Source organism: Leptonychotes weddellii, chromosome 5, assembly GCF_054177405.1.
Source record: "Leptonychotes weddellii isolate Sample4059 chromosome 5, ASM5417740v2, whole genome shotgun sequence".
Taxonomy (NCBI): Eukaryota; Metazoa; Chordata; class Mammalia; order Carnivora; family Phocidae; genus Leptonychotes; species Leptonychotes weddellii.
The window spans coordinates 56209279-56232054 of NC_138373.1; the positions used below are offsets into that span (position 1 = coordinate 56209279).

At 35.3% G+C, this 22776-nt stretch overlaps 1 protein-coding gene and 1 non-coding gene across 2 annotated transcripts in view; both read right to left on the bottom strand.

Moving 5' to 3' along the window:
* GPR158 (G protein-coupled receptor 158) overlaps nt 1-22776 on the bottom strand; it is a 400766-nt gene that overhangs the window by 42878 nt on the left and 335112 nt on the right. The window contains exon 6 of the mRNA XM_081820774.1: nt 19914-20023. Within this exon, the coding sequence (XP_081676900.1) occupies nt 19914-20023 (110 nt within the window). The remainder of the gene's footprint in view (nt 1-19913; nt 20024-22776) is intronic.
* LOC115942506 (U6 spliceosomal RNA) lies at nt 12513-12619 on the bottom strand. The gene has a single exon (XR_004077125.1). It is a non-coding gene; the product is annotated as a U6 spliceosomal RNA (small nuclear RNA).

Genomic DNA, 22776 nt, shown 5'->3' on the forward strand with positions numbered 1-22776 from the left:
AAGCCTGTGTATGAGTGTTCATAGTAACATTATCCATAATAGTCAGGAGTGGAAACAACTCATCCATCAAATGATGAATGGATAAACCAAGTGTAGCATATATATATATAATATTACTTTTTTATAAAAACGCATGAAGTACTGATACATATTACGACTTGGACAAACCTTGAAAATATTATGTGATGGGAAAGAAGCCAGATACAAAGAGTCACATATTATATGATTCCATTTCTATGAAATGTCTGGAATAGGTAAATCTATAGGGACCGAAAGCACATTTGTGGCTGTCAGGATTTGGGGAAGGGGTGGTCTATTCAACGGGCTTAACGTTTATTTTTGGGGTGATGAAAAATATTCTGGAATTAGATAATGGTAATGGTTGCACAACACTGTGTATGTACTAAAAGCCAGAACTGTACACTTTAAAATGGTTAAAATGATGAATTTTATGTTGTATGAATTTTACCTCAATAAAAAAAATACAATGGTTATCATTCCTGCAGAAAAGGAGAAAATTCTTCTGTACTTTCCTGAACATTGCAGCCCTCGTCTATTGTAGTCCCAGGGTATTCTTAGTCATCTGGTTGTTTTTTTCCCTCCCCCAGGTGCTGAGGTGAGAAGCACCAGCCTTAAAACTTGGACTTTGCACTAGTTTATTTGCAGTGCGACTATTTTAAACTTAGGTACACCATTCCCCTCTCACAAGTGTTCATTCTGCAATCTTAGGCTTGTATAAAAAAATGGAAGAAATTTGATAATCAATATAGCATGGTGGATTCCCTAAAATAGAGGTCAATAATACTAACTGATCTAAAATCAGACCTTCTTGGGGCGCCTGGGTGGCTCAAGTCAGTTAAGCGGCTGCCTTCGGCTCAGGTCATGATCCTGGGGACCTGGGATCAAGCCCCACGTCAGGCTCCCTGCTCTGCGGGAAGTCTGCTTCTCCCTCTCCCTCTGCCTGCCACTCTGCCTACTTGTGCTCTCTCTGTGTCAAATAAATAAATAAAATCTTAAAAAAAAAATAAATAAAATCAGACCTTCTTTCTTTATTTGGCAAAAACACCTGATTCCTAAACCACATTCCTTTGGAATTGTTTCAATTGTAACAATATTGCAAATAAAGAACATTTCATAGCAATTGTGTGCTTGTGCTCCAAAGATGTTTAATTTTGAAAAGTTTTGGATAAAATCTTGCAGAGAAAGATTTAAATATAGATACTATTGCTCCTTCTCCATTGTTCTCCCGCCCCCAATTTACTACAGAAAGATATTTCAAACAATAAGCAGATGATGAATCATTCTGAAGACGAAGGAGAAGAAATCAGATTATCAAAAGTTAAGAATTACATGCTGTTCCTTTCCTTACATCTAGAGTAAATATAAATTCTATGGCCATTGTCTTCCAAGTACAAGTATAAAAATAGGTTCTGTTCTTGTATTTCAATTACTTAGCACTGATTAATGAGTAGAAATAATTTTTTTAAAGATTTATTTATTCATTTGAGAGAGAGAGAGTGCACACATGAGGGGAAGGCAGGGCAGAGGGAGAAGGAGAGCGAGAATCCTCAAGCAGACTCCTGCCGAGTGCAGAGCCTGGCAGGGCTCCATCCCAATGACCTGAACTGAAATCGAGTCACCTGCTTAACCAACTGAGCCACTCAGGTGCGCCAGCAGAAATAATTTTAAGTTAAAATTTCATTCCAAGTTTCAGTGTTTTTAAAATTTAATGTTTTACTATTTAATATGACATTTTGGTATTCAAAAACATGATTTTAGACAAACCATAAAAACAAATTTATTACAGATGGTTGTCTAATAGCATCATTACTTAAATGAGCAATTATATTACAATCTCAAAAGGGAAACATAACACTAATGGTTTTGTAGTTAGAAAATTTTTAAAATGACACCGTTTTAATGTTACTATTTAAATTTTGATCTGTTCTTACTTCTAACTCATGATTTAGTTTTGCTGTCTGAACAAAACAAAACAAAACAGAACAAAACAAAACCCTTTTCCTCTGAAATAGGTTAATCACAGATAAGTATTTCCCCAGGCATATCCTAAGGCAAAGCTGTTTGAACCTGTTTTCTCTTCAATCATGATTGTTCAAATTGGAATGTGGTAAAAATAACAGAAAACTTGTTTCTCTTTCTAAAGACAGTTTTAATAATTTTATAAGATCTAACACTCTAGTCTTTCAGTCTCTTTAGTGTATATTTAAAGATAAAGAAAATAGTACCAGACCATAAGGGACCACAAAGATGACAAAAATCTTTGCAAATATATAGTTACTCTTTTGTATGTGTGATTACTTATAAAAACAAGAAAACAAAATTCTCAATGAATAGTTACACATTAACTTATTTAACCTATTTTAGGTGTTAGTCTCATATCAAAGAAATGTTAAACAAAAGGAATTCTAAACAATTTAAATAATAAAAAATAAATATAAAAAAACTCTAAAATTACTGTTGCATTCACCTTCACCTTAACCCACAGTAAAATACACAAAATATGTATTAGTTAGCAAGTAGAAGATGCCACCACAAAAGAAATTCAGGAGATCTGCTATGTATGTAACAACTGCTCAGTTTATCTGACTAGTAATATTTTTAACTTCTTAGATGGCATTAATTATTCTTGAAATAGAAGAACTTTCGGTTATTGTCAATGAAACTTTTAGAAATTAATTATGAAGTATTATTGTGATCGCTCTTTGGTTCTTGTGCTGTTTAACTATTTACACTTTGTCTCACTGCTAGATTTAAAACTCTTTGACTTAAACATTCCAGGTCCCAAAGTCCCTACTACATCAACTTGCCTATTACGGATCATTTAAGTGTTATACAGTATCACAAAGACTCATCTATTTTTACATGCAATTTGATTCCTCCATTAAAACTATAATATATGATCAAAGTAACAAAAAAAGAAAACTAAACAAATAAAAGGAAAGAAATGAACACTACCTAAAAACACTGTTAGCATTTTGAATTTTATTCTCTAGTATTTTTTCTAATGTATATAAAATATTTTATAATATTAGGATTATAATATATAATTTATGATTTTTAAAATATAATATGGAATTCTGAGCATTGTCATATAACATTCTATATTTGTAAATAGCATGATATATGATAGCACATAATCTTTCTTTTTAAAAAGATTTTATTTATTTGACAGAGACACAGTGAGAGAGGGAACACAAGTAGGGCGAGTGGGAGAGGGAGAAGCAGGCTTCCCGCTGAGCAGGGAGCCCGATGAGGGGCTCAATCCCAGGACCTTGGGACCATGACCTGAGCCGAAGGCAGACGCCCAACGACTGAGCCACCCAGGCGCCAACACAAATAATCTTTTTTTTTTTTAAGGTTTTTATTGATTTGAGAGAGAGAAAATGAGAGAGAGAGCATGAGAAGAGGGAGGGTCAGAGGGAGAAGCAGACTCCTTGCTGAGCAGGGAGTCAGATGTGGGACTCGATCCTGGGACTCCAGGATCATGACCTGAGCCAAAGGCAGTCGCTTAACCAACTGAACCACCCAGGCACCCAATCTTTTAAGCAAATCATTATTATTATTTTTTATTATAAGCTACACTCCAGTGGGCATTTTTTTCTCACTCCTTCAAAGCCCCTGAAAGTCTAAGGATGGAAAATAGAAATCTACTGTATTAACTTATATATGTATCAGCTGTTACTATCCATACTGGGGAACATTGTTTCATCTCTTTTGTCAGGTTTAGAATGCACTGAAAATTAACTGAAAAAGTAATTGAGAAGATAGGTGGTAGTACAAGGTTAATAAGTTTTAAAGATATAAAGTTTCATATTTTTATATTGGAACAGATGCCAACTTAGGAAAAATCTTCTAGTGACTAAAGAACATAGGAAAAATTTTATCTACGTAAAACCTGGCTATAATATGAAAAAAACTGAGCAACCTTCTGCAGATGGACTCTTCTTAGCAAGTTAAGAAGTATTTGCAATTACAGCCTTTTACATGAGCTTGATCTGTTTTGTTTAGGTGCCCTTCATAACTTCTTTGCTTATATACTAGGGCCTGCTGTATTGTGTTTTTCTCTCTACCACATTCTCAAATCCTCCACAACCACTGACAAACCTCTTTCTTTCATGTCACCTTCCCAGACTGCCTGACTGGATATTACATTTTCTTGCTGACACCTAGACTGTAATCTATGTTTCTGAATATGTTTGTTCTACCTATTTGTCTATATTTTAAGAATATTTATGAAATTCTTGCAGATAAATTTTTGTGTACACCCTTAATTTTTTTCTTTAGATTTCAAAAAATAACTCATTTTTTAAAAAGCTCTTGATACATATTACCAAATATTTCCAGTGGATTGTACCATTTATACTCTGTTCTGCAAAGTATGAGGCTATCTTACCCCCTGGATATTTAATATTACTGATAGTTATAATGAAAAAAAAAACCTTTCTCCTGAAATAAATGGAATATTAATCTATAATTTCTCATTCTTTTATTCAATTTTTTTGAATTTAGTTTTATAATTTGTTGAAATTCTTATAAGTTGAGATGAGACTGTAACGTAATTTTTTCTAGACAAAGAGCTAATTTTCAAATGCTTGTTTATTGAATTGGCCATTCTCATTCTATTGTTTTGGAAAGCTTTCTCTTTAAAAGTTTCATAGTGCTTTCATCTTGCTAATGCATATCATCTCTTGGGATTATTCCTAGGTAATTCAGGTTTACATTTAAGATTGTGAATAGGAAATTGTCATCATTACCTTCTCCAATTTAAAGGTAAATAGAAAGGTATTGTTTTTCATACAAATCTATACACCTTGCTTACCTCTTCTTGATTGAATTTTATAATTATTTGAATAATTCTTTTTCAGAGATAGCATTCACATGCTCATAAAATTCTCCATCTTATGGTGTATTTATAAAATTCATTGATTTTAGTATATTCATAAAACTGTGCATCATAACCCTTATCTAATTCCAGAACATTTTCATCACCTCAAAAAAAACCTCATACCCACTAACTATTACTTCTCATTCCTCATTTTCCCCTAGACCCTGGTAACCACAAATCTACTTTCTGTCTCCATAAATTTGTCTATTATGAATATTTCATGAAATGAAATCATAGACTATGTAGCATGAAAAAATACACTTCATACTTTTCCTGATGAATAATATTCCATTGTATGGATATACCACAGATTGTTTATCCATTCATCAGTTGATATATGTGTATATACCTAGGAGTGGAACTGTTGGGTGATATGGTAACTTTATGTTTAATATTCTGAGGAACCAAACTGTTTCAGAAAATGGCTGTAGCATTTTACAATCCCACCAGCAACATATGAGGTTTTCAAATTCTCCACATCCTCACCAACACTGTTATTATATGACTTTTTGACTACAGTTATCCTTGTGGGTTTGAAGTGCTATCTCAGTGTGGTCTGATTTTCGTATCTCTAATGACTAATAAAAGTTAAGCATCTTTTCAGTACATACATGCCACCTGTGTATCTTCTTGGAAAAGTGTCTATTCAATTCAATTCCCATGTTTAAAGTTGAATTGTTTGTCCTTTAGTTGTTGAGTTGTAATACTTCTTTACATATACTGGATACCAGACCCTTATCAGATATATAATGTACAAATATTTTCTCCTATTCTGCAGATTTTTACCTTTTTTTGCTATACAGTTCTTTTATTAAAGTTAAATTTATTTACAGAGAAAGACAAATACCATATGATTTTACTTATATGTGGAACTTAAGAAACAAAACAGATGAACATAGGGGAAGGGAAGGAAAAATGAAATAAGATGAAACAGAGAGGGAGGCAATTCATAAGAGACTCTTAACTATAGGAAACAAACTGAGGGTTGCTGGAGGGGAGATGGGTGGGGGGATGGGGTAACTGGGTGATGGGCATGAAGGAGGGCACTGGAAGTAATGAGCACTGGGTGTTGTATGCAACTGATGGATCACTAAATTCTACCTCTGAAACTAATAATACAGTATATGTTAATTAAATTGTATTTAAATAAAAAAAGTCTTAAAAGTTAAATTTATTTACACAGAACAAAATCTACAGATCGGTGCACAAATCAATGACTTTTGATGAATGCAACAATTTATGTAACCCACACTTCCATCAATTCAGGAAGTTCCCGTATGCTTGTTTCAGCCAGACTTCATTGGCATTCACCAAGAGACAACTACCATTCTAATTTTTTCCCCTACAGATTAGTTTTACCTGATTTACATCTGATTTACAGATAAATAGAATTATACAGTAAGAACTGTTCTGTGTCTGCCTTGTTTTGCTTAACATATTTTTGAGGTTTTCTCATATTATTGTGGATAAGTAGTTTTTTTATTACTTAGTAATATGCCTTTGTATGAATTATTGTAATTAGTTTATCCATTTTTCTGTTGATGGACATTGTGTCGGCTCAAGTTCGGGGCTATTATAAAGAAAGCCATTGTGATCATTCTTGCACAAGTCTGTGTGGGTATGTTATTATTTCTCTTGGGTAAATGTCCAGGAATAGAACTGCTGATCATATAGTAAATGTATATTTAACTTTGTATGAAAATGCCAAACAGTTTTCCAAGTGGCTAAGCCATTTTTCATTTTCACTAACAATGTATGAGTGTCCCATCTGTTCCACATTCTCACTAACACTGGTGGTGTTAATCTTTTTAATTGTAGCCATTCCAGTAATTACAAAATGGTATCTCACTGGGATTTTAATTTTAATTTCTTTAATGGCTAATAATATTTAGCATATTTTTATGTGCTATTGGACATTTGTGTGTCTTCTTTTATGAAGTGTCTGTTCAATCCTTTTTATTGTATTGTTTGATTTTTCATAATTTGTAGAACTTTATATATTATGGATAAAGTCCTTTGAAAGATATATATGATGAATGTTTTCTCCCACTCTGTAACTTGATTGTTTCGTCCTTTTTAAAAAACAATTGAGGTATAACTGACAAATAACATTATATTACTTTCAGGTATGTAACATAATGATCCAATATTCATATATTATGAAATGATCAACACAGTAAGTCTAGTTAACACCTGTTGCCATTCATAGTTACAAAATTTTTTTCTTAATGCAGACTTTTAAGATCTACTTTCTTAGCAACTTTCAAATATGCGATATAGATTTATTAACCATTGTCACCATGCTGTACATTATATCCCCATGACTTATTTATTTTTTTTTTTTTAAGATTTTATTTATTTATTTGAGAGCGAGAATGAGAGAGAGAGAGAGAGAGAGAGAGCATGAGAGGGGGAGGGCCAGAGGGAGAAGCAGACTCCCTGCCGAGCAGGGAGCCCGATGCGGGACTCGATCCCGGGACTCCAGGATCATGACCTGAGCTGAAGGCAGTCGCTTAACCAACTGAGCCACCCAGGCGCCCCATGACTTATTTATTTTATACCGTTTGACTCCTTTCACCCATTTGCCCATCCCCCACACCCACCCTCTGGCAACCACCAGTCTGTTCTCTGTATCTACGAGCTTGTTTTTTTTTTTTTTTTTTTAGATTCCACATATAAGTGAGATCATACAGTATTGGTGTTTCTCTCTCTGACTTATTTCACTTAACATAATACCCTCCAGGTCCATTCATGTCTCAATGGCAATATTTCATTCTTTTTTATGGCTGAATAATATTCCATTGTCTATATCTACCACCTCTTTTTTATCCATTCATCAATCAGTGGACACTTAGGTTGTTTCCATATCATAGCTATTATAAATAATGATGCAATAAGCATGGGGTACATATATCTTTTCAAGTTTGTGTTTTGTTTTCTTCAGATAAATACCCAGAAGTGGAATTGCTGGACCATATGGTAGTTCTATTTTTAATGTTTTGAGGAACCTCCACACTGTTTTCCATAATGACTGCACCAATTTACATTCCCACCAACAAGTGTAAGAGGGTTCCCTTTTCTCCATATCCTTGCCAACACTTATTTCTTGTTCTTTTTGATAATAGCCATTCTTACAGGTGTGAGATATCTCATTGTGGTTCTGATCCATATTTCACTGATGATTAGATGCTGAGCATCTTTTCATGTGCCTGTTGACTATTTGTATGTCTTCTTTAGAAATATGTTTATTCTACCCATTTTAAAATCAGATTTTTTTGTTATTGAGTTTTATGAGTTCTTTATATATTTTGGATATTAACTCCTTATCAGATATATGAATTTCAAATATTTTCTCCCATTCAGTAGGTTGCCTTTTCATTTTGTTGGTCGTTTCCTTGGCTGAGCATAAGCTTTTTATTTTGATGTAGTCCCACTTGTTTATTTTTGCTTTTGTTGCCTTTGCTTTTGGAATCAGATTCAAAATCATTGCCAAGACTGACATCAAGGAGCTTACTGCCTATGTTTTCTTCTAAGAATTTCATGGCTTCAGGTCTTACATTCAAGTCTTTAATCCATTTTGAGTTAATTTTTGTGTATAGTGTAAGATAGTGCTCCAGTTTCATTCTTATGCATGTGGCTGTCCGGTCTTCCCAGCACCATTTATTGAAGAGACTATCCTTTCCCCATTGTATATTCTTGCTTCCTTTGTTGAATATTAATTCACCATATATGAATGGGTTTATTTCTGGATAGTCTTCTATTCCACTGGTCTCTGTTTCATTGTTGTTGTTGTTTTTAAGTAGGCTCCATGCCCAGCATAGAGCCCAACACAGGGCCTGAACTCATAACCCTGATATCAAGACCCAAGCTAAGACCAAGAGTAGGATGCTCAACCTACTGAGCCACACTGGTGTCCCTCTGTGACTGTTTTCTATGCCAATGCCATACTGTTTTGATTGCTGTAACTCTGTAATATCGTTTGAAATCAGGGAGCATGATGCCTCCAGCTTTGTTCTTTCCATTTGTTTATGTCTTCTTCAATTTCTTTCACCAACATGTAGCTTTCAGTGTACAGGTCTCAGTTACATTTATTCCTAGGTATTTTATTCTTTTTGATGCAATTTTAAATAGAACTGTTTTCTTAATTTCTCTCTATGATAGTTTGTTATTAGTAGAGGAACACAATAAATTTTTGTATATTGATTTTATATCCTGCAACTTTACTGAATTCATTTATTAGTTCTAACAGATTTTTGGTAGTGTCCTTAGGATTTTCTGTATATATTATGTCATCTGCAAGTTGTGACAGTTTTACTTCTTCCTTTCCAATTTGGATATATTTTATTTCTTTTTCCTGCCTAATTGTTTTAGCTAAGACTTCAAACACTATGTTGAATAAAAGTGATAAAAGTGGGCATCCTTAGGGTGCCTGGGTGGCTCACTCGGTTAAGCATCTGCCTTCGGTTCAGGTCATGATCCCAGGGTCCTTGCTGGGATCCCTGCTCAGCGGGGAGCCTGCTTCTCCCTCTCCTTCTGCTGCTCCCCCTGCTTGTGCTCTCTCTCTCTCTGTCAAATAAATAAAATCTTAAAAAAAAAAGTGGGCATCTTTGTCTTGTTCCTGATCTTAGAGGAAAAGCTTTCAGCTTTTCACCATTGAGTAGGATGCTAGCTGTGGCCTTGAGATCCTGTATGGCCTTTATTATGTTTAGGTACATTCCCTCTATACATTAATGTTCAGAGTTTTTATCATAAATGATTTTTGCCTTCATTCTGTCACTTTATTTTTTATTGAAGTATAGTTGACACACAATGTTATAATACTTTCAGGTGTACAACATAGTAATTTGAGAATTTCATACATCATGCTATAATCCCTGCAAGTATAGCTACCATCTGTCACTATACAATGCTATTACAGTATCATTGATATATTCCCTATGCTGTACCTTTTATCCCTGTAACTTACTCATTGCATAACTGGAAGCCTGTATCTCCCACTACCCTTCACTCATTTTGCCCATCCTCCCACCCTCATTATTTTGTTACTTTCTCGACTGTATCCTTTGATGCACAAAAGTTTTTCATTTTGTTAAGGTCCAATTTATCTATTTTTTTCTTTTGTTTTGTTTGTGCTTTGGGTTTTTCTCCAAGACTATGAATATTTATGTTTCCTTCTAAGAGTTTTACAGTTTTAGGTCTTACACTTAGGTCTTTGATCCATTTGGAATTAATTTTTGTATATGGTGTAGATTTAGAGGTCCAACCTCATTCTTTTGCCTAGAGAAACCTGATATTGATCTGTGTGTCTCTTCCTATTCCAGTATCATACTGTCTTGATTGCTGTAGTTTGGAAGTAAGTTTTAAAATGAGGAAGTGTGAGTCTTCCAACTTTATTCTTCTTTTTTAAGATTGTTTTGGCTATTCTGGTCCCTTTGCATTTCTGTATGAATTTTAGAACCAGCTTGTCAATTTCTACAAAAAAAGTTAGCTGGGATTTTAATAGGAATTAGGCTGATTCAATTTAGGAAATATAGCAATCTGAAAATACTAAGTTTTTCAAACCATGAATAAGGGATCTTTCCATTTTTTTAGGTTTTCTTTAATTTCATTCCACAGTGTTTTGCAGTCTTCAGAGCACCTTTGTAGTAGCTCTGTTGTTAAACTTATTCTTACATATTTTATTTTTATGTTATTGTAAATGAAAATATCCCCTTAATGTCAGTTTTAGTTTGTTGCTAGTGTGTAAAATACAACTGATTTTTACATATTGGTCTTGTATACTGCACCATTGCTAAACCTGTTTATTATGTCTAATAGTTTTTTGGTAGATTCCTTAGGATTTTCACTACAGAAGATCATGTCACCTGCAAATAGTTTTACTTCTTTCTTCCATCTGGATGTCTTTTATTTCTTTTTGGAGCTTAATTGCTCAGGTGAGAACTTCCAGGACAACGTAGAATAGAAGTAGCAAGATTGAACATTCTTCTCTTGCTCCCAATCTTAGGGGGAAAGACTTCAGTCCTTCATCATTAAGCAGGATGTAGCTGTGGATTTTTCACAGATAACTTTTATCAGGATGAGGAAGTTCCCTTCCATTCCTAGTATGCTGAGTGTTTTTCTCATGAGAGTGTGTTGGATTTTTGTCAAATGCTTTTTCTGCATTAGTTGAGATTTGACCTTTATTATGTTAATATACTCTATTACATTGATTGATTTTTGTATTCATGGGCTAAATCCCACTTGGTCATGATGTATAATTCTTTTTGGTTGCTGGATTCTGTCTGGATTGAGATTTTTATGTCTATATTCATAAGAGATATTGGTCTGCAGTTTTGTTTTCTTGTGATATATTTTAATCTATTTTTGCTATCAGGGTAATACTGACTTCTTACAATGAATAGGAAATGTTGTCTTACCTATTTTTCAGAATGGCTTGCAAAAAATTAGTGTTAATTCTTTAAATTATTGGTATAATTAATCAGTGAAACCATCTAGTACTGGGCTGTGTGTGTGGTGGGGGGAGATTTTTGATTACTAATTCAATGTCTTTATTTTTTCAGATCTATTTAGATTTTCTATATCTTCTTGACTCAGTTTTGGTACTTTGCTTCTATCTAGGAATTTCTAGAATAGTTGTGCTTCCAGTATTAAGTTCCTTATTAGTTCAAATCCAGTTTTTTGGACTGGACACATGTGAATTGTGTGTGGTGTGCGTGATGGTAACTAGAGGCCAGGTGAGCCAATGGCATGTTAGAAGGTATCACACAGGTAATACTATCCAAAATCACAAACTTTACGTGAGTCCATGTCCTATAAATAGGACCTAAAAACTCCAAATGCTTATGTATCTAAGAACAGAACTTCAAAATATATGAAGCAAAAACTGAAAGAACTACGAGGAGAAACAGGCAAATATGAAATTTCCAACTATTCTCTCATTTGAACAAGTAGAGATAACTTAATAAGGATATAAAAAACTTGAACAAAATTATTGAACAACCACAAAACCACAGAAGACAAGTGCCCATGAAACACTTTCCAAGATAGATTATATTCTGGGCCATAAAATGAGTTGTTAAATTTAAGTGGATTCAAGTCATACAAGGTATGCGCTCTGACTACAACAGAATTAAATTAGAAATCAAAAACAAAGATTTTTGGAAAATCCCTCAAATATTTGCACACTAAATAATACTTCTAAATAATCTGTGGGTCAAAGAGTAATTCAAATTAGAAATTATTTTGAACTGAATGAAAATGTAAACACAACTCAGGTATTCTGGACTGGACACATGTAAATGCTAGGTGACGGGCAACAGAGTAACAGGAGGCCAGGGGAACTGATGGTATGACAGAAAGGACACAGGTGTGTCTATCCAATAACTCAAGCCAAGCCGTTGCCTCTGGGTCCTGACAACAGCAGTGGGGGATGGCAGTAAAGGGCTTGCAAAAGCAGACTCTCTCACTGTGGCTAGCCTGCCTTTCCTTCCTTCCTTCCACCCTCCCTCCCTCCTTCCTTCCCTCCTTCCCTCCCTCCCCTCCCTCCCTTCCTTCCTACCTTCCTTCCTGTTTAAGTTAATATATTTATTATAGCAGGTCTTTATTCAAAAATATGGAACGCTTCACAAATCTGTGTGTCATCCTTGTGCAGGGGCCGTGCTAACCTTTTTTGTGTCATTCCAGTTTTAGTATATGAGCTGCTGAAGTGAGCACTCACTGTGGCCTTTAAAGCCTGGCTGCCCTTCTTTTTGCTACATGAATGAATGAATCTCATTTCCCACTTACTCTCTTTTATCTACTTCACATGAGGAAAAGAAACATTTCCACTTGAGGGCATACAGGATTTGTTAGTTTCTAATGAAGAACATTAGGATAAAGTATTTATCAACTAGTCTGGGAAGTACTAATTCTGAATTACCAGATGGGTTTTTATTCATAATTTTAATGTTGATTAACACACATACACACACACACACACAATTGTACGCACACATAGATAAGTCGAAACCATACAATCCAGGCAATAAAAAAACCCCATGTTTCCAATGTGCCACATAGCCCCTAAACTATATATTCTAATTCAAACCTATTTCCAGAAATCTTGATGTAAAATGTTGATGCTGTGACAAGAAACTGGAGCATGTATATATATATGTATATATATATAGCAAAAACAAAAAAAGAAGTTTAATATTGAAAAGCTCTGAATTTAGATGTTATAAAATAAAGTGTATTTCAAAATTATGTGTCACAAAAAAATCAAGTAGGACATCTGATGTCAGACAAAATAAGTAAAGCTTTAAAGTCTCTTCAGTTTTCTGAGTGGGATACTTTCCCATTTTATTCCTGTCTAATATTTAATACATTCTGAAAAGTAGAACAGTTAAAAAATGAATTTTACTTTTATTTCTAATTGCATTTAAAAAGGTTACTCATTGATGTTTTAAAGGTCCTATATGAACATAGACCTCTAGTTAATAAAAGACATCTTTTATCAATATGCTTATATTTCCCAAATCTTTTACTTCCTGTAAGTAGATTAAATTGAACATATTAATTCATAAATGAAGCTATTCAAGCCAGCATCATTTAATTAGCTTCTGAAAGTGACAAGAATAAACCAACATAACAATATTTAGGGTCATACAGGTGGGGTCCTACAGGAAGCTAGATAGGGCAGTATGAAGTCATTAGAAGGGTCAGGGTGGGGAGGAATGAGCAGAGGGAATTGTCTTATCCTCTAGTTAGTCAGAGATTTTATAATCAAAAAGTAATTCATTGGAGCTTAGGAGATTCTGTTTTCATGGTTTCTGGGGAGCCATCCATAAGGACTGGCTGTATGCAAAGTCCCATAAGACTCAGACTCAGGCAGCTCCGGACAGATTATGAGTATGCCAACAAAGGGGAGATGAGTACAGGAAGGAGAAGTGACAGGGCACAATATGCTTATTTCTCAGGTTTCAAGGGCGTCTCTTCTTCTAGGTCCTTCCAAGCGTATGAATGATCAGAATGACAGAAATGTAGAGCCTGCAAAACTAAGGTGTGTAACTACACACTTTCTGAAAGTTAATTAGAATCAGGATAGCACACAAATAGTTCTGTGCATTAGCATGAGTCATTATGGTATACTATAACCTACTTGCTACTTCTTGACAAAGATTCTCTCCGTAATCAAACTTTAGCCAGCCTCCTCTGAGTCTTCTGCTCGACTGGGCCCAAGCTTTGGACTTCCCTTGTCTTTGCATTGCCCAATTGTAGCAAAAATCTTACTAAGTCAGCTTAGTGAGAATCTCCCACCTTTGATATCTGAGACCACATCCGCCTGCCTTTCTCAAGACTCCTGTCAAGTTGGTTTAGCCAGAAATTCTCCTTGCCTCTGATGCTTTGTCTTAGTAGTATTTCATCCACTGAACCATATCCTGCTCCTTAACTATAAATCCCCATGTTTCCTTTATGTATTCTGAGTTGAACCCAATCTCTCTCCCTTGCTGTAAAACCCATGTTGTTGTGCCCCTGAATAAAGTCTGTCTTACCATTGTTTAACAAGTGTCAGAATAATTTTTTTTTTCATTAACAATGTCGGAATAGCACCCTGACAGGGAAAGAGAGCTTCCTCAGAAGCTTATGAATGAGTCTCTTTTCTCTGGGACAATATGGTTCTTAAGAAATGTCACTATGAGTAATTCTTCACTTGAAGGTATTCTACATCCAGATCAGCAGCCAGAAAAGATGATCCATCACAGTGAGCTCAGCAGAAAGGAGGACCTGAAATCCCCATCATTACCAGCATCCATATGGCAAACTCTTCCTATTTCCTAGTCAAAACATAATGTCCATGGCTACATGGTCAAAGGAAGTGTTCTCGATATGTTATTTTGGCTGAGGTGGGCAACTGACTAAAACCGTTTTGAAAGTGTTCCATGTTCAAACCCCTATGGGCCATGATTCGGGACCTTAAACAACATTAATCTGTGAGCTGGGGTAAATGCAAGATTTTTAGAAGAATCTGTGTACGCCCACAGGCATTTTGCTCAGCCATCTAAGAACAAAGGTTGTTATTTTTTTATTATTATTTTTTTTGGCTTTCATAAATGAGGGCTAACCAACACCTTGCTAAGGCAGATGGTTCTGCAGCTAATAGACAGTCTAATTTGCCTGAGTCTCTATCTCAAATTGCCTTCCAGCCAGTGGTTATCATAAGTTAAGCTAAAGAAGGCAACCTTCATTTTGTTATGAGTTCTTGGCTTCTCTAGACAGTCCTAACTTGCTTTTCTTTTGTTCTTTCAAAAATTTAAGGTATCTTACTGTATTTTATGTATCCTTATAAAGAATACATAAAATAAATAAATACAGGTAACTTCCAGTCACTTTTTAAAATTTAGGAGGAAACAACCAAAAAAATAAAATAAAATAAAACACAAAACCTTCCCACAAAGTGTAAATATTTGGTGTTAATGGGCACAGTAGAGAAAACTGCTATGTATTGTGTTGTATCTAGAGCAAGGAGTACTGAATAATGTATGAAATGAAAATCCCTAGTCCAGAGCCAGAAGAAGGCTTTTTCACAGCTTGCTTAAATATTCATTTAAAATATAGTATAAAAAAGTCTTTTGTTTTTTTCTTGATTAGCCTTGGAAAAAGGAAAAAGGCCATTTGTTTTCAGAAACCATATTACGGGGAATAGGAAAATGTTCTTTTAGCATTAAGTTTCTTAATCTCTCTCCACCCCCTTTCATTTAAAACATTTCCTCATTTTGCCTCCTGAAAATATACTGGGCTTTTCTGAACCTTGAGATATTGCCTTACCAATTTTCTTCAAACAAACAAACCTAGCTTAGCAAGTATTCTGTGAGCCCACACAACCACACAAAGAACTAGATGTTCTTTTAGATCTGTTCTGTATCATTCGTGTCCCAAGTCAAACTTCTGTATGGTTACTGAAGCAAACTCTTTACAAATAAACTTCTTCATTTTTCCTACTTCAGCTTTATTTTCTCTTTGATCCATATTAAGAGAGCTAAAACCTGTACCATTCTTCCTTCTTTCTCCAAAAAGGAAAAACAGTTTCAGGTTCAAATAAATTGCAGTGCATGAATGGCCTGCCAATGAGGTGGGGCAGTGGGACTGGCTTGCCCTAGGGTATAGGTAACAAAGGGACCCCATTTGCCTGTAGAGAACTTAGGGCAATAATAAAGACTACTGAAAGTTGGTCTGCTTTTTATCACCATCCTGTGATAGTGATTCTAAACGTCAGTGATAAAAGACTCCTCTGTGAAGAGGCAAACCACTCTCACCCTGCCCCCAACTTGTTACACCCCTATATTGCACTGTTAATAAACAAAAGACTCTTTTGCAATTTTCCTTTGGATTGGCATGGTAGTCTCTGACTGTATAATTCTCAAACACAGGGAGAGACCACTAAATTAAAAAGTGGAAGATTTGGTAAAAGTGAATGAAACCTTTAAGATCCCTTCCAGGCTAATAGTATCATTTCTGTGACAGCGTGAGATCCTGTTCCTTTTTCATATTTGCGCCAAGTTTTCAGGGCTACTGGAATTCTGTAAACACTACCATCAATCAGTGAGAAACCAGGAGATGGAGAAAGAAATGTTCCATAATTTTACTAAGCCTTGAGGGAAGTAAGGGAAATAAAACAAAAACTCAGGTCTTTCTTGCCGTCCTATTCTCAAGGGACGTTAACAGTCACTTTATGTATCTGTACTGATAAATTCCTTAGAATTTTCTGCCTAGAGAGGTAGGATTTACTTTTTGAAAAAAATCTGGAGATAAAAAAATGAAGTTTCTATGAAAATGATATATGGCATTCACCATGATATCTTGATCCCTCAATCTATCTTGGGTCAGGCCTAGTTCCATGCCTTTCTCCATATTTTTCCAATGAATTTCCTTATTGCTTAATTCAGCCATAGTAACCCCATTCCCTTGATATATTTACACATATTCTAGTCATGTTTAGCCTTTACAACAACTTTACAGGTGAGGTGAGAAAACTGATTTTCAGATGTTAAAATAATTTATTCTTGGTTGTATAAATAGTTAATGGCAGAACTGAAATTTGAATTTGGATTTGTTAGGATTTATGCCTTTCCTCCTTTTAAATTTTTTTAAAGGTTGTTTTTTATTTACTTATTTGAGAGAGAGAGAGAGACAGTAAGCAAGAGCACACAAGCTCAGGGAGAAGGAGAGGGAGAAGCAGAATACCTGTTGAGGAAGGAGCCCAACACAGGGCTTGATTCCAGGACCCTGAGATCATGACCTGAGCCGAAGGCAGATGCTCAATCAACCGAGCCACCCAGGCGCCCCTTTATGTCTTTCCTCTTTATCATGTTACTACCAAGTCTTGGAAGTCCACATGTTACTTGAATCTAAAAGATACCAACCAAAGACACCCATGGCAGCTGCATTCACCATAACCATCCACCCATTCATTCACTTAACAAATACCTAAATATATAAATACAGGCACATGCACAACTAAGAATGGGGAACAAGAAACATTCAGCCAGTCACTTCCAGTGGGTTATTCACATTCCTCTGGGATGCTAATTGTTCAGTTTTATACACGGAAACAATACTGGAATCAGTTAAATTTAAGCAATATGAAAAAACATAATATAATATAAAGCCATATGGTTCAGAAGGATAAGAAAAATTCAGCTCATTAAGTTAGAAACAGTTTCTACTTGATTTAAACCTTCAGTGGTAACTCTTTACTACATTGACTTCTAAAGACATAGAAAATAGCTTTAAGTCCAGTCTTTGAAATAAACTAAAGAATGATGGACTAGTTTCTCAAATTCCAGTCATTTGCATACCACAGTCAAGATTTCTGCCTATGTCTGTGTACTAGCTATATGTTCTTTAAATCAATTTCTATTTAAAATATTTTAAAGGAAACTTTATATTGCTACTTTAAATGAAAAACTGATAATACAGAAATAGAAAGTAACTATAGAAATACAGTGAGATGGTCATTAAGTTCTATCAAGGTAGCATTGCAATGGAAAGCTCTAGCCTGAAGCTTGATCTGCTCTTTGTTGCAAGGGGAGATAGCAAGTGTTTGGCAGGTGTTAGAGACCTACTAGTTCCACACTAATTTTTCTCTTGGAAATAATCAGGATGGAAAGAGCTTCTGAATGGAAGTAATTTTCTCATGACATGATTCAGTGCTATTTAATACTGTGTTTGCATCCCACCAAACAGCTTCTTGCAGACCACAGAGTTATATGTTCTAGAAATGTGGGGACATCCAGTGAGTCAGGGGACTGTGAATGCATTATGTGTGGAGAGAACTGTTGGAAACAGCTTCTAAGTCTGTATCTGACATTTTTATTCATTCAATCAACTAATATGTACTAAACACCTACGATGTATCAGTCATTGTCCTAAGGGCTGGGGATTCAATGGTAAGACCCTCACTTCAAAGAGAAAGTAAATTAGGTAAAAAAAGAAGAAGATAATTAAATAAACAAACTGTGTTATGTAATAGAGGACCCAAGAGATGCTAAGTGCTAGACTCATAGGGAGAGGGATCATTTTTTAAATCTCAAGAGGTCACCCATTCTCTCAGGAATTCTAGAAGGCTTATTGTCTGTTATAGGCTCCCAGTGATTACTCATTTCCTTTGGTGAGCATCAGTTGAAAATAGCTATTGTATAAGGAATGGAAATGGGAAGATACTTGAAGACTACAAGGACATAATAGCAAAGTGTGCTGTGATGTGGACAGAATAAAATGAATGTCAGGAAGAACATTAGAGATTGGTCTAATCTTTTCCTTTTATAGGATATAGAAGCCTATGATTTCCTAGAGTTAGAGGCTAAAATGAGATTTAAGTTGGATCTCCTGACATCCAGTCCAATGTTCTTTGTACTATAGGACATATGTAAGAAAGGAATCTTGAGAGGTAAGGATATTTATGTTTATTCCAAAAAGATACTCTGGAGCATTCCCAATAAGTAAGTACCAATGAAACAAAACAAACAAAACAAGAACCCCAAAAAAGAAATCAAGATTCTTGTGTAGTAGACAGTAAAATGATCACATTTTAAGAAAGATTGAAAGGGGAATATTTAAGGACAAATATAACACATATTACGGCTCTAAGATAAACTGTTGTCTGAGCCATATTAAAATACTTTTATTGAGAAACACTTATGATCATATTAGCATGGGAATATGAATGGCTTACTATGTTTAAAAACAACTTTAAAGCTAATCAGCATAAAGGGTTTCCTCTATAGAGCTGCAGTTTTATCATGAGGGAGAAATTACATTCTCTCTCCAGTGGTCTTTGGCATCACTGCATTGAGAGAGCTTTGGAAAGAGGAGGCAAAGGAAAGCCCTTTGTGGATAGGTAATGCACTATATGCCTTTTTGTTCCGCATACTTATCATATACATTAAGAAAAGTAGGTGGTTTTGAAAGTATAAGAGCATTTACCCCATTATCTAATTTACAAGGCTGATAATCACTAGAGCACACTGGTTAAGGAGGAAAGTCAAGAACACTATTTTTTTGAACTTCACCCATTGACTATCAGCAGGATTACCCTGGGGCATGTAATTCATGAATGAAGAACAGTAGTCTCTGTCAAGTCAGCGGACTGCTGAATTCTACTATATAAGGATTCTTTGGGAGCTCTGGACCTGGATCTTTAGTTGTATCATCTTTGTATTCTTTCCTGTTCTTAGCTAATAAATACTCTCTTGAATTCATTCTAAACTATTTTTTTATTCAGAATTAAATTTTCCATACCCAATGGCACATTTTATTGAAATATGTTGTTCAAATTCAGTTGTATTAAAGATTTTCCTAGAGAATCCTAATGATATTGCCTTGAAAATGAAAAAAAAAAAGTGTACTGTCTTGCTGTCTAAATTCTTGAAATTAAACCATTTAAGTGGCTGACCCAGCTTGCAATTACATGCTAAGACAAACACTTTGATCCTCTCATGGGAATGAAAACTAGTGAAATACAATATACCTGTGAAGCTTGAGAGTGACAGTTCCATAAACAGTAGCAAAACCGAGAAGACGGACCCATCTGAGGAGAATACAGCGAAATGTGCTTGGCTCAAAGTACAAAATAACAACCTGTGGGATGAGAACAGAAAGAAAGAGACCTTCAGGATCAACTGATACCCACAGACTAAAATCGATATTTCACATATGAATTTTGACATAAGCACACATCCTTTTAAATAACACTTTAAAATATTATTTTCATCATTCATGGTCCAAATCAAAAGACTACAGTCTTCCTATTGCTTTCAAATCAAACCTAAGTTCTTTAATTCTGACTCTCAGGAGTTTCTATCAATTGTCTCTAAGCCTTTGGCACATTCAAACTTAACTCTCTTTATTTCCCCAGATGGACCAGCCAGGCTGTCTTCCATTGTCATACTCCACTGGAGCTTCACTGATTCCCACCTCCATACTTCCAGCAGTACTTTTCCCCTGTCTGAACCAGCCGTGAGAGGATTATCCTGTATCGTACTCCCCAGTCAATCTACCACTTAGTACCTGGCTCAATCGCCTCACTAACTCTTCTCACTCCAGAGTTCTCACTGAGCAAATATTAATTAAACATTTACCATGAGCCAGATACTATACTAGATGCTGTAGATACAAAGCCAATAAGAAAGAGAAGAGAGACCTGTAAACGAGGAATTGCATTAACGTAGCAAAGGTGCTGTGATAAACATCTGGCAGGTTTGTTGGGACACAAGGAACAAGTGGTCAATTCTGGGTGGGGGTGGGGGCAGTCAAAAGGCATGTGCAAGGCAATGTATGTGTTACCTTTCATATGCTACTGGTGGTTTTGAGCAAGCCCTCATAGAACAGGAATAGGTTTGGCCCTGCTCAAGAAATCTAAAGAATAAGTGTTGTTGAAGAATGTAAACTTTTACTCTTATGCTGGAGTGGCAGGCCTGAACTGATTTTTCTGAAAAGAAGGTCATCATAACAGAAAAATATACTCACTCCTAAAACTCTGAGTGTTATTTTAGGTTTTTTTTTTTTTTTTTAAATCCCAAAGATATAAATATTGGGAAACATAAAGCATAGCTGGGTGACATGGGGTGGGTGCTGACATTTTCTTGCTGATATCTTACCAGTGGGGCCCTACTCTCCAACAGGGCCAGGAATGACATTACCGACAACTCTCTGATGGTATTTCTCAAATAGTTCTACCTTATAAAGATATTAAACTAGGTACTTTCAATACCATTAGAATTAAATTCTCAAGGAGTGGAAATAAGGCTGGTATTAAGAAGAAATCAAAGGAAGGTAAAAATAGGTGTGGCCAGGAGATAATGTTGCTTTATGTATATGTAGTATTTGTCCTTAATTTTCTAATTCATTAGGTCTATGCTGAAAGATGCAGATAAAGATGTGATTTTAAAATTCATTCTACCAGGAAAGTGCTTGGAGTTATCCAAGAATTGATACAAAAACATTTCCTTTATTTGCTATTTTCACAAAATAAGTTAAATTCTGTAAATGTGTGTTCTAGGTTTTAGTTCATATATTTTATTTATTTATTTATTTATTTATTTATTTATTTATTTTAAAGATTTTATTTATTTATTTTGACAGAGAGAGACAGCGAGAGAGGGAACACAAGCAGGGGGGGTGGGAGAGGGAGAAGCAGGCTTCCCACTGAGCAGAGAGCCCAACGTGGGGCTCGATCCCAGAACCCCGGGATCATGACCTGAGCTGAAGGCAGATGCTAAACGATTGAGCCACCTAGGCACCCCTAGCTCATATATTTTAGAAACAGTCCCTTTACACAAGAATCCAGCAGTAATTATAAGTTCTGCAAAATAAGCTGTATTGTTTAGTAAGGAATCTGAGCTGAAGGAAGAAGGGAAAATTTAGGGGAAAAAAAACAAATGGAGAAAACTTGGTAGAAGATTAAGAGGTTAGGGGATATGTGTTCCTTCTCATGGCAGAGAGAAATGACAGATTAGAAACTAGTGAGAGAGAGACCTAAAGTCTAGAATATACAAAAATCTCAAATATTTCCACTAGAAATGACTTTAGAGTTTATTCTAGCACAGTGGATTCCTGGAATCTACAAAATCCTGTGACTTACTACAAAGTTTTCCATTGCACACCGAACAATGATTAAGGGCATGAGTAAGCAAAGGTGAAGAATGTAAGACAGAAGTCTGAATATTTGGAGGAAAGAACTGCTCTTGAATTGTTCAGGAACTACTGTTATAGCTTCAAACTTTTATTTCACAAATGAAGAATTTGAGGGCTTGTTACTGTAAATGAGTCGGTCAGAAATAAATGTTATCTTCAAAATAAACTATGTGAAAAGTCCAATTAGGATTCACTAATCATTGTGATTCTGATTCACTCATTCACTATTTATTTAGTCTGCAATTTAGAAGCCATTATAATAAATCAGATGTGGATTAGGTCCTCAAGTTATAGTTTAGAAGAGAGGATGCTCCATGTACATGATAAAAATAATGGCATGATCATACCAAATATTTATATAGTACTATTGCTAGACACAAAATTAAGCATTTTTACAGTATTTACTTATTTAATCCCCACAGTACCTTATACAGTAGGACTGTTTATTTTGCAATGGAGGAATGACACACAGAGAATTTAGGAGATGTGCTCAGCATCACACAGCCAGGAAATGTCAGGGCTAGGATCTGAATCCAGGCAGTTGAGTTCCCAAGTTCATGTCTTGCCTCTCTAAATAGTTCTATCACATGGGGGAGGTGACAAATGCTATCATACTGTGAACTGAATCATACTGAGGATTCAGAGAAAAGAGGAATTACTCTCAGTGGAAACAAGCGAGGTTATCGTAGGAGGGTTCA